Source organism: Cydia splendana, chromosome 18 (assembly GCF_910591565.1).
Source record: "Cydia splendana chromosome 18, ilCydSple1.2, whole genome shotgun sequence".
Lineage (NCBI taxonomy): Eukaryota > Metazoa > Arthropoda > Insecta > Lepidoptera > Tortricidae > Cydia > Cydia splendana.
Genome location: NC_085977.1, coordinates 13,204,205 through 13,217,195, shown reverse-complemented (window position 1 = coordinate 13,217,195; position 12,991 = coordinate 13,204,205). Strand labels below are relative to the sequence as shown.

The 12,991-nt window shown below is 39.9% G+C and overlaps 1 protein-coding gene across 1 annotated transcript in view; it reads left to right on the top strand.

Annotated features, from left to right (window-relative positions):
* Window positions 1-12,991, top strand: part of LOC134799147 (papilin) — a 167,248-nt gene that overhangs the window by 95,974 nt on the left and 58,283 nt on the right. Inside the window, exon 2 of the mRNA XM_063771554.1 lies at window positions 5,714-5,789. Coding sequence (XP_063627624.1) covers window positions 5,714-5,789 — 76 coding nt within the window. The remainder of the gene's footprint in view (window positions 1-5,713; window positions 5,790-12,991) is intronic.

The window sequence follows — 12,991 nt, the reverse complement described above, 5'->3', positions numbered from 1 at the left end:
CGCCTCCATCTGGCGGATACTCTCAAATTTATGTGAAAACAGAACAATCTCAAACATCAAAAACACAAATCACAACAGCTCTAATTCATTGCTCGACAGTATCACTACTATTGTCATCAATATCAATTTACGGGGAAATTATCTGGCATTAAAAAAATCTTTGGTCATATGTGATAATAATCATTGTAGGACATCTTAAAATAAATAGCTCTCTGACTTAATAATGCCAATTTTTCTCATATGAACGCAGTACATCAACGGGAATTCATTTTTAACAAAACAACACCAGTCTTTCGGTGCATTGCCAGTCCTTCGGCAGATACCAGACCCTCGTCAGTAGTAACCATCTCAGCCGCGTAAGTGCTACTCCTCGCAAAGAGCATTCTGCACATAAAAAGCAGACCACGTGCACCTCTTACATGCTCCGGCACTTCTGATGCGGTCACTAAACAATAGCCAGTCCATCTAAAGCAAAACATTAGTGCCCAGTCCATCGGGCGTGCCTTCAGTCCATCGAAAGCAAAACAGTAGTGCCCAGTCCATCGGGCGTGCCTTCAGTCCATCGAAAGCAAAACAGTAGTGCCCAGTCCATCGGGCTTGCCTTCAGTCAATCGAAAGCAAAACAGTAGTGCCCAGTCCATCGGGCTTGCCTTCAGTCCATCGAAAGCATGACAGTATTTCCCAGTCCATCGGGCGTACTTTCAGTCCTTCGAAAGTACAAGCTTTCAGTCCATCGAAAGCAAAAACAATGTTAAGAATGAATTCCAAAAAGAAAATAAAAACAGGTCTTTAAATCATGTTACTCAGAACCATTGGTACTATCAGCGTCAACTGACCGACTGAAACTGAACATTACTGATCAAAATCACTAAAGGTCGCTTTCTACTTTAGCTTTTAACAACAGAAACTCGCTCAACACTTCTATACAGAAGTAGGTAAAACATCTCAAAATAATCCCAACGATATGGGAGCTGCTCACCAGATTAATAAAGCATGATGCACGCGTCGCGACCAAGTCAAAGGTGGTGGTGGTGAAGTCCGACCCAAGCACGAAGGCTGATGCTTTCCGACTTGCAGTTGCCGTTGCTGCGGCAGATGGCGAGATGCACGATGTGGTTTAACATAGCTGGCTGTTACTGAAATCATCATTAGCACGGCATCAGGTTTATCATGTAAGCAGGATAAACTCAAAGGTTTATTAAATGCAATGTAGCAGACAAAAAAAAAACATGTTTCCAATGTATACGGGACTTCAAAAATCTCAGAATAAAATTTAAACTTCGATGAGTGCGTTTTATTTCATTCTATGAACAAACAAACGTGTGTTCCAAAAATAAGTAACACGGTAAAAGGGGCCAATACGAAAAGTGACAGCTTATTAGTTACGTTCGACTGTTATGCTTCGCCATTACACTCAAAATAAAATTCACTAATAAACAATTAGAACGAAACCTGTCCTATTATTTCCAAATCTCCAGCACAGATGATACTGCACAGCTGCTTCTGTGTCACATGCGTAATGGTGTCTGTAAGTTGGCTCGGCTCAGGCTGCAGGACACTGTAACATTAATTTTCATATGCGTAGCTCATGTTTCCATAGTATGCACGATTTGTGATCTATCACGGCATTACGGGCAATAATTTGTCGCAATTTTATTAATTACTAAACGTTACAGGTTAAAGATTACTAATCCTATGCATTGGCAAATCAGCAGGATCAATTTCTAACAGTGCACTTTTATTTTCATGAAAATTCATATTTGAGGGTAGATTAACAAGTGAGCGATGAAATAACATCACATCGTGATAGCTAATACTTGGTTTTAATTAGCAGTATGGATTTCAAATCAAAATAACTCAAGATCGCTTCGATTTAAATGGATTACAAAAATTAATTACAAAGAAACGTAACGATCCCAGAGATGACGTCACGTCACAACCGTTATGCTAGACTGCCTCAATCATAATTCACAATTTCACAATAATTCTCACCAAATGACAATGAATTGCCCTCACCTTTCAATAAAGGTTAGACACGTGAGCTTACCATTACCACGTGTCCAGATTATGGAATGTAGGTCACCAAAACACACGGAAATACACCACGCTCCCAGGTGGCTGTGCAAGCAATACATGAAACTCTGTATCCATCCCACTTGCTGATGTCGAAGACAGATGGTCCTAAAGGCGGTGGGCGCGTGGGGGTAGTACGATAATGTATTACTTCACAGCTAAACCAGTATGCTACCATGCTACCAGTGCATGAAATAAACATACTGACTCGTTAACCATACTAGTGCCTACTATATTTCAGAACTAAATGATAAAAAGAACTAATTGCTATTAAGATGTTGACTGGTAAAATTGAAAATAAAAAGATCACATGAAACCGTTCAAATCTTTATTTAAGTCAAACTAGGCCGGCTCATACCCTAACCCCTGACCTGAGAAGATTTAGCCCAATATGGGACCGGCAACAAACTCAAGAGGGACATATCTTTTCAAAACAACACATATAACATCCTTTCTTTATTTCACAAAAGTAAGCTTCTAATGAAACATAAGAAATCAAAATAACACTTGAAATAAAACACTTAGCTAAATGGTTAAAGAACGCGGGATTCTATAAGCTATCAGAATAATCCTTCAGGTATAAACCTTCAGGAACGTAGCGAGTTAGGCACGAGGTTGGCTAACGAGTACGTCCGATCTCTAGCGCGGTCCGACCAAGAAGAACCACCAGCGGCGGAGCCACCCTGCTCCCGCCTCAAGTCAAGTTGGCAAACCTGCTCGACCAGTCTACCAACATACCGACAGAAATGCCAACTCGTGCCTACGCTCACTCGAGAGAAACCTCTCGACGTTCCAAAGCCTTCTACCTGTCATCTTAGTTCAACAACACGCCAATAGATGGCATTACTCTCTACGCAACTTTATTTCAACAATGCTCCAATAGACGGCATTACTCTCTACACATTATTTATTTATTTTGTTACAACCAAATAATACGTAGCTCAACATTGCTAATCGATTTTATACAGGCGTAATAATAATGAACTATAACGCTGCAATACATCTTTCTGGTGTCAGGTTCCGACATATTTATCTATATAAGCATATTTATTTAGATATATCATCACCTAGTACCCATAGTACAAGCTATGCGTAGTTTGGGGCTAGGTCGATCTGTGTAAGATGTCCCTAATATTTATTATTTATTTTAATATACATAATTGGTAGGTTGAACTAGAAGGCTTCAATAGGACAGTCAACAGTGAAAATTTCGATTTACAATTTTCCCAGCTCTCTTGGTCTCCAGTTCACAGCAATGGTTCACAGTTGAAAGTCCTGGGGACTTGTCTCGAGTCACGCCGGTAATTAACGCTCGGCTTTCATCTCCGCCCTTTTGTAAACGAGCCCAATCCCGTGGGACTGCGCTCGCGCAGGATCTAGTGTAAGTTAATAACGTTGAGCAGAAAAAACACATAGTTTGGCTCCACTTTTAAATTTCTGATTTTCTTTTTCTTTATTTATTTATTTAACATTTATTGCACAAAAGAAAACCTTACGGTACAAAATGCGGCCTTAATGAAATAAGGCAATCTCTACTAGTCAACCTTTAGGCAAAGCAGAGAGATTGTGGGCGATGCTACTTTAACAACAACAACAAATACAGGTAATATAGGTAATAACAAACCATACATACATAATAAATATAGGTACATACTTATATTACTTATAATATCATATAGGTATATAAATAAAGACAAAACATATAGAGCTTGTACATTACATTATGAATCTTTCATTCTGCTAGCAAAAAGCTTCTTGTTCATGTAAAGGGATCAAACTTCTTAAAACTAAATTTTTGTTTGCCAATGCTTTGCCACTTCTAACCCTCGGGGTGTCTCAGGAGATCTTCCTCAGTGCATTTCTGCATGTAAAGTATGAATTTCTCCTGCAGCAACATGTCTCTGTTTAACCCAATGGTTGACAGGTAGAGAATGCCATAGGCATTAAATTCGCCATTTGTATATTTATTTTTGTTTGTAAAATTTTTATTTGTTATTCATAAATAGCTATGATGGCATCCCTTATGCCTATTTCTTCTTAAATTTTCGTCACTTAACTCTGTGCGTATAGTCTGCAGATTTGTAAGTGGCCCCGAGCCGCTAATCCTTTGTCTATTGTTAAGTAAAACCGCACGTGCCTCTACCTGTAAAAAAAGGGTCGTGTAATTCTCTACGGTTACGAGTGCTGGCGAGTCGAACCAGTCTAAAATGTGTCATCGAGATACGTAACGAATGCGCGTTATCGGAGAGCGCACCTACACAGGTTTTTTGAGCGTTGGACTAGCCCGCGCTCAGGTGCCAATTAGAATAATTAAGACCCTTTTTTGCAGGTAAGTAGCACGTGCGGTTTTACTTAACAATAGACAAAGGATTAGCAGTTCGGGGTCTGTTACGAATCTACAGACTATACCGACCGCTGTGGTGTGTTATAACAGGCGTTACAACGGATTTGATTTGAAGAGAAGCTTTTATTCTTTACGAATTAATTTCAATTTAAATGACTTGTATGGAAGCGCTATGAATTCACAATATTATTCAGGCCTGTTTGTCATAAATTTTCGGCAGATTTTCAGGTGGCAGTGATAGGTGTTAGAGGCATATGTTGTTGTTAGACGCGTGTTAAAGCTGTTATGCCTGTCTCGGGTACCAATTAAAAACGGATAAGCTCGCTGCTTCTCTCCACTTGGGCCACACCCAAATGTAGATGTTATCATCCCTCAGTTTACGGTTAGACACGAGTCCTTTATCGATAAGTTTATCGACACTTTTATCGACCGACCGTCAGTCGGAGCCGAAAGTGTTCAGATTCATCGTTTAAATACTGTATTATTACCACAATTACCTACACATCCTTAACCAAAACTAAACTCTATCGTTAAAACAATAAAAACGTTGAAGACTGCACATCTGAAACGCAACAACCATGTCATTATTCTGTTTAATGTCGCGTGTAAGTACCTATTTAAATAGACATTAACGAGAGTCGCTTTATTAATATTATTCTGTTTGGAGGAATGAAGTAATTATAAATTTTTTAACTCTCGTTTAGGACGCTCATATTTGGGTACTTGTCCAATATTAATAAGGTATTTTAAAAAGAGTATAGGTACGTAAGTAAGGCTAGAAGAACAAGTTGTAACATAATTAAAAAAGAAGTTACATATAAATTGTTTATTGTACTTCAAATCTTTAAGTAAAAGTGGCCTCCTGGCACAATTCATAAGAGATCATTTCAAGATAGTTTTTCCAGTAGGCACCTACACTTGGGGGTTGGTGATCCTCGGTGATGTGATGATTAGGAATTTTATTTTACACTCTTCTGTGATGATGATGATCAAAGTACTCGTAGCTATAGGAACAGGTGGTTTAACCTAACCTACCCAGCGTGGTTAGGTTCTTTTCCGATTATGCAATCCAACTAAGAATGCAACTGCAATCATCATCTTGTAGCGTTGTCCTGGCATTTTACCACGACTCACTTGGGGACCTCGCAGGCAACCTTACCCGAATAATTTACAATACACAACTTTTTAAGAAAGCGACTACCATTTGACCTTCCAACCTGGAAGAGATCTCGTTAGAACTAGTCCGCTTTCCTACATTAATATGACAATAATTTAAATAATTATGTATTGTTTCAGATCGCTGCTGTTGGCAGCCATCGTTATAAGTAATTGTATCACATGGACCGCGTCCAGGCACTCCTACACACACAATGTAAGTAACCGAATTTCTATTTAGTCCCCCTTACAAACAATTTAATACACACAATTAATAATTTAGGTATTTATAAATAGGTACCTAAGTACCTATACCAAATATCACAAATTATAGACTCAAATTAATCTTAAAATAAACAATGCAGTACAGTTAACATCAATTGTAGCGAATAGAAAAACGTGGTAAAAGTATATTGCACCCTCTAATGCTTTTACAAATGGAGATATATCTGTAACTACAGTTCAATTGTTTTATTTATGGGCATATCTCTTTTTGTAAAACTATTATAGTAGATACTTATGACGCGTAGTCTTATCTGCTAGGTACTATTAATGTTTATTGTACAGTCGCCGCTATTTCAACAGAAAAAGAAAAAAATCACAGTAGATAATTTTACTACCAAGCAAGAAAATTAAATTGAGTCACTGAAGACACTGAAATCAGATAGGTAAGTTTCAAATTGGGCAACTCTTCTTCCAAAGAAAATGTGTACATTTCCGACCACGTTTAAGAAAACACCTGGGTACATTATTGTATGGCCAGTTTAACGAGACCGTTCGCCGGTCTGTCAAGTAGGCACGTGTTGTTTGTTTGTGCTCGACATAACGTGCGCAGGATTGCACGGGACGTTATTCCCGACGCTGAACGAGCACTCGTCTCAGAACCAATGGAAAGTGAGACCTTGAAATGCGTAACGACTGTGACGGTAATCGAAGATCGCTCTTATGAAACCGCACAGTTCGTATCCTTTATAACCTACAGACCTACACAGACAGAAAAACGAAAAAAATGTCTCTTGTGCCCAAAATTGAGGGATGCTGTCAAATTTGCCTCGTTTTTCTACGGACAATTCGATTTGCTATCCAGACTTTGAGCTCGATACATTTAAACAACTTGTTAGGTACGGTTTTGAATTTGAACTGGTTTTGATATGACCCTGACGATCGTCTTAGTTGCCTTACACCACAGAATAAATAATAGTACTAGGTACAGAAGACTCACTCTCTAACAAAACGCGTCTGTTACGATCAGGACAGATATGGCCGCTAGGTGGCGACAGCACCACGCGCGGCTTATGGCTAACCACCAAAATTGGTGTGGGACGGATGTGCTTTTAGCTAGGTACCTATAGCAAAGCGACGAAATCGCGGAGTGAGCCAGGCCTGCTTACACTTCATTTCGCGTGCACTAATCAGCGTGAGCGATCTTCAAGGTTACCAGTTACCAATCTGAATTGGATCCTATAAAACCCGTGCTGAATTGAGCTAGCTTTCGAGTATTCAGTAGGCGTTTGTAATATCGGCTCATCTGAATGTCAGCGCGCAACGGCCGGCCGTGACTGCCGCCTTGACCGCGCCGACGCGACGGCCCAATAGATGACTGTTTATTACCAACTTTCCGATTTCAGGGTTCCGTAAACTAAAGCAAGCAGATAACGAAAAACACCAATTATCAAATTTAATTCATCTACATAATTAAGTAACGAACTATCCGAACAGTATTCAATCAAATAATATCGTCAAATCTATTGTATGTATGTAGATATTCAGGGGGCCGCTTATTGAATTTCGACCGCTCGATTTCGTTCAATAATATCTCCACTACTAGGCATTTATATTCTACTGATAGAATTGAAAACGAGTGGTCACTAGAATTCCAATTTCTATCGCTCGTATTTCAAAAATAATCTTTTCGATATTTTCCACCGCTAAATTCAAAAGTCGCCCCCCTGGTCCCGTGACATTTGCTGTGGGGGAAATTTTGAATTATTATACAAATTAATACATATAGTTACAAAAAAACGTTAGGTTATTTATTACGTTATTAGCACAGTTCAGCAAGAACATAAAATGGATGATTCTCAAAACAGTAGCTCTCTTAACACGTTCAATGCGTAGGTAAGGGGATCGAGAGACCCCATGCAAAGTATGGGTAATTATACTAATTATAATTACGAAGTTACGCTAATTGCCGCAGCGAAGGTGTTAATAAAGGTCCTGTATCATTGGCCTCGTGGTCCGTACTGAAAGTACCGTGTATAAATATTATCATCTTGTTTGATAACTATACCATAACTTTATTACACGTCCAAGTCAGTAGCCTGATCACATACTTTCTCTTTACACTAATCTACCTTAATTAAGTTCTTAACTACGGCTTATCTGCCGACGGAGTCGTAAGAGTTTTGTTAAACTACAAGACACACCGCGTGTACCTAATTAGTTATCTTTGGGTTCAACGTTATAGGGATAAACAGTACCACAGAATAGATACGTTAACAGAATGTCCATTTGATCCACTTCATACCGAAGGAAGTTAAGATAGGGTAGTTAAATTATATGTATACATATGTATTCCCTTAATGTTTTAGTTATCAATAGTCATACATACAAATGAATACGTAATGGTTGGGTAGGTATTATCTTTACATCTAAAATTTAGCTTTTTGTAGTTTACAGTTTTAAGTTTTGTATGTAGGTAATAATTCGGTCGCTCTTATTTCTTTTTATTACAATATTTAGCAACTAAAACTAGTTCCAGACATAGACAATATGTTACTATATATACAATTTTAATGACAAATTTCATGTTATTTCAGTATGTCGTTTGTAAATGAGACCGTAACTCCGATTGTATGGCGGCGGTTACGTTCGAGTGACTTAACTTATTCATTCCAATCGCCCTATGGTCATCCCGAAACTTATAATATAATAAACTTTATTAAGCAATCAACCATATACGCGCCTTCCCAAAGTACGAGTAGACGCAGTCAGCCCAGTCAGAGGTAATAAATAAGATTAAATTTGCTTTCGGTTTCGACATATGCGTCGGTGAAGATTGAACATTTGGACAGCCAGCGTGAGACCATGTGAACATCACTCGATTGAGCAGGGTTGCCAACCACAGCTTCTTTATATTTTGTACGTAACCGATTTGATGGATTTTTGTCTTTTTTTAACGTATCAAAAATTTCGTCAACGTATTTATGGGCCACCGCAGATCAAAAGAAATAGTTCTTCGACAATTTTGATACTTTTATTTTAAAAGAGTTTTTCTAAATGTATTAAAAGGCGCAACACAGGTGGAACTTTGCTAAGGCAGACTATCCGCAGTTATACGCGTCACTATCGTCCATTGACTGGACTCCGCTATATAATTTTAATACTGTAGAAGAATGTATGCGTTATTTTTACGAAATTATCAACAGCGTTATAACCGAATATGTGCCTAAAAAAACGCAAAGGCCTTGTTCTTTTAGATACACTTATCCTGATTGGTATAGCGCTGATGTTATTCGTGAAATAAAGTCTAAAGCGGCCCTTCATAAAAAATATAAAGTTGAAAAATCCTCTGAAACTTATAACGCGTTTGCAAAGTGTAGGGCACGGGTAAAATATTTGATTAAAATGGCTTACGTACAATATCAGGAACGGGTCCAAGCTCATCTGAAGGAGGACCCAAGGGCTTTTTGGAACTATGTAAAGTCTAAGACCACGCATGGTAGCACTCAGAAGATTTTTAAGGACGGAATGGCTCTCCACGAGAACGAGTGTGCTAAAGAATTTGCAGAGTTCTTTCAATCTGTGTATAGCACCGTTCCAGCGGAGCTGGACGTGAACGCAGCCGTCGCGGAGGCAGAATGCGTGTCAAGCTCCTTGCGAATACACTTTGAAATGCTGCATTTGGCTGATGTGATGAGAGCTCTGAAGAACCTTAAACCAAAGCGCTCGGCCGGACCTGATGGCATCCCGGCTTTTTTATTTAGAGACTGCCGGTTTGTGTTAAGTCAACCGCTTCTACATATTTATAACACTTGTTTGCGCGACGAAGTGTTCCCAGAGTTATGGAAAACAACTCGTGTAGTCCCGGTTCCTAAAGGGGGAGGTGGCACGGGGGTTGATGGATATAGGCCGGTTGCAGTGTTGTCCACGCCCGCAAAAGCTTTTGAGTCAGCGCTACAAAATATGATTTATAAACAGATACAGAGCCAGCTTTCGGACGCGCAACACGGGTTTCGGCCGGGTTGTAGTACAACTACTAACTTGCTCAGCTACGTGTCCCAGATTATGCCAGTGGTGGACAGTGGGGGCCAGGTTGACGCCGCCTATTTTGATTTTAAAAAAGCGTTCGACGTCGTCGATAATGACATCCTGCTAAGAAAGTTGGCTGGCGTCGGCTTGACTCCTCACTTATTGAAATTCTTTGCGAGTTACATGACTGACAGGCGGCAGTATGTGGAGTACGCCGGACACAGGTCGGATCCTTATGTTGTGAGGTCTGGAGTAAGTCAAGGAAGCAACCTTGGTCCTTTAGAATTTATTATAATGGTAAATGACTTGCCCCAGATTATCAGACATGCAGGATGCTTACTGTTTGCGGATGATTTAAAGTTATTTTTACCCATAAATAGTGCTGCAGATTGCGTCAAATTCCAGAGCGATATAGACAGGGTCGTTTTATGGAGTGAAAGTAACAAGTTATATTTTAACTCATCCAAGTGCGTGACTATTACTTTTTCTCGTGCGCACACCCCTATCTGTCACGACTACTATATCCAAGCCGAAAATTTAAAAAAAGTAACAGAGGTTAAAGATTTAGGTTTAAAATTTACATCTGATTTGAGATTTCGGGATCATATTAAAAATATTTGTAAAAAAGCTTACAGGATGCTTGGTTTTGTACTGCGTCGGTCTCACAGCTTTACGAACATTGGAGCAGTTGCGGCTTTATATAATGCTCTCGTCCGCAGCAATCTCGAATGTAATGCAGTAATCTGGGCTCCGCATGAGGCGAAATACCAGTTAATGATCGAACGTATACAAAATAAATTTATTCGTTTTCTGTATTTACGACAATATGGAGTATATCCTTTTTACCCTCTTATGTATCCCACGTTGTTTGTCCTGGGCATGGTGGGATACAACGAGTTGCAGGTGCGCAGAGAGCTGTGTCTGGCGACATACTTGTTCCGATTGCTGCGGGGGAAAGCCTACAACAGTGTTGTGTTGAGCTGTGTGAGCCTGTACGTGCCCGACAGGTACGTGTGGCGGCGGCTCCGGCCGCGGCTGCTGGCCGAGCGGCGCGGGCGCACCAACCTGCTCGGGAAGGCGCCGCTGACGCGCGCGGTGCGGACCCTTAACCTAGTCGCCGAGAACATTGATTTGTTTTGGTGTTCTCTGACTGAATTCACTAAGTCCACATTGTTCATATTATGTTATATGCGACATAACATCAATTAGAGATATACATATGTTAGATAGATATATAATTATATATGTTAATAGTTGCACTATTGTCTTAGGTTTAGCACCTGTAAAGATAGTTGTAAGTGTGGAAAAAAAAAAAAATAAATAAAAAAAAAAATAAAAAAAAAATACCGGACAAGTGTGAGTCGGACTCGCCCACCGCGGGTTCCGTACTTTTTAGTATTTGTTGTTATACCAGCAACAGAAATACATTATCTGTGTGTAAATTTCAACTGTCTATCACGGTTCATGAGATACAGCCTGGTGACAGACAGACAGACGGACAGTGGAGTCTTAGTAATAGGGTCCCGTTTTTACCCTTTGGGTACGAAACCCTAAAAAACTGATAACTAACGCGAGCAGATAGCGACACTTTTTGGAATGGTTTGCGTGACGCAGCGCGCGCCGCCATATATGGACGTTAACGATGTTTATACTTCATAAATATATTTTATAAATACACTAACGATGGGTTAAGAATTACGGGTGTAAACTTTTGCAGGAAAACTCTTGAAATATTATTTAATAAAAATTAATTTAATAGTATAAAAAAACTGTGACATGACAACCCTAGTGACAAGTGAATAGTAAGCCCGTGAACAGTCATAAATCTAATCAGGGATGGCGCTACAATTGATGAGAGCGTTCCACCGCAGCGGGTCATCCCGTTTAATGGACTATTTCAGGAGACGTACTTACCTAAAACTATACCATATCGTGACAAAAAAAGCGCTGGTGGCCTAGCGGTAAGAGCGTGCGACTTTCAATCCGGAGGTCGCGGGTTCAAACCCCGGTTCGTACCAATGAGTTTTTCGGAACTTATGTACGAAATATCATTTCAGACGCTTTTCGGTGAAGGAAAACATCGGCCTAGTTAGCCAATAAGGCCTAGTTTCCCCTCTGGGTTGGAAGGTGAGATGGCAGTCGCTTTCGTAAAAACTAGTGCCTACGTCAAATCATGGGATTAGTTGTCAAGCGGACCCCAGGCTCTCATAAGCTGTGGCAAAATTCCGGGATAACGCGAGGAAGATGATACCATATCGTGACAACCCTCTACAAGTGACGAGTACGAGTAATAGCCTCAATAGCCATAAACATCTAATCAGCCGGCCTAGCCAAGGTTACAATCGCTATCGCTTCGACAACGAAAAGCATTATGTCTCTCTATTACTCTTCCATATTAGTGCGACAGTGACAGTTGCGTTTCGATCGCTACGGAGCGTAAGCGATCGGCATCTTGGCTACGCGGCCAGAAATGGCGCTACAATTGATGAGAGCATTCCAACACCGCGGCTTATTCCATTTATTGGGCTATTTCGAGAGAGAGATGAAAATGTGCGATCATCTTAATGCCTAATTGCAATTATTATTTACACCTCGAGTATTTGTATTGTAGAGATTTTCAAACGCTAAGTCGAGGCTCTAAACTAAACAAGTCATCAGCAGGAAGCATTCGAGCCGACAAGTCCTACTCTCGTGTTTATCCAGGTCCGGCCAAACAGCGCAATCAACCTCGAGACCCTCGAGTGCACTCCACAAGTTGTGGCAACTTGTGGTTTATTTAATAAGTACATACACTGCAGCGGTATTCGAACTTTAAACATCTGAATTTGATTTGATATTGAAATAAAATTGTGCAAACGGATTATTGCGCGTAGAGTCTGAGCGGAAAGAGAAGTGTTGTGGAATGTATGGGGCCAATGAATTTAACCCGAGAGTCTCCCATTGACCAGAAACACGTTGCAAAGGCTTCGAAACGCGGGGATGTAGGTATTTTAAATTCATTATTTACATACCAATCTAGTTTTATTTCTTGAGTAACTATCGCGGTAACCGAAGACAATATTTAATTTGATGTTTGGAGATACTCTGTAGATATGCAGCACGTTTGTAGCAATTTTAAGTGAAGGAGAGATGCGCTGAATAACATCAAGTCCACATTAAATCAAGAAT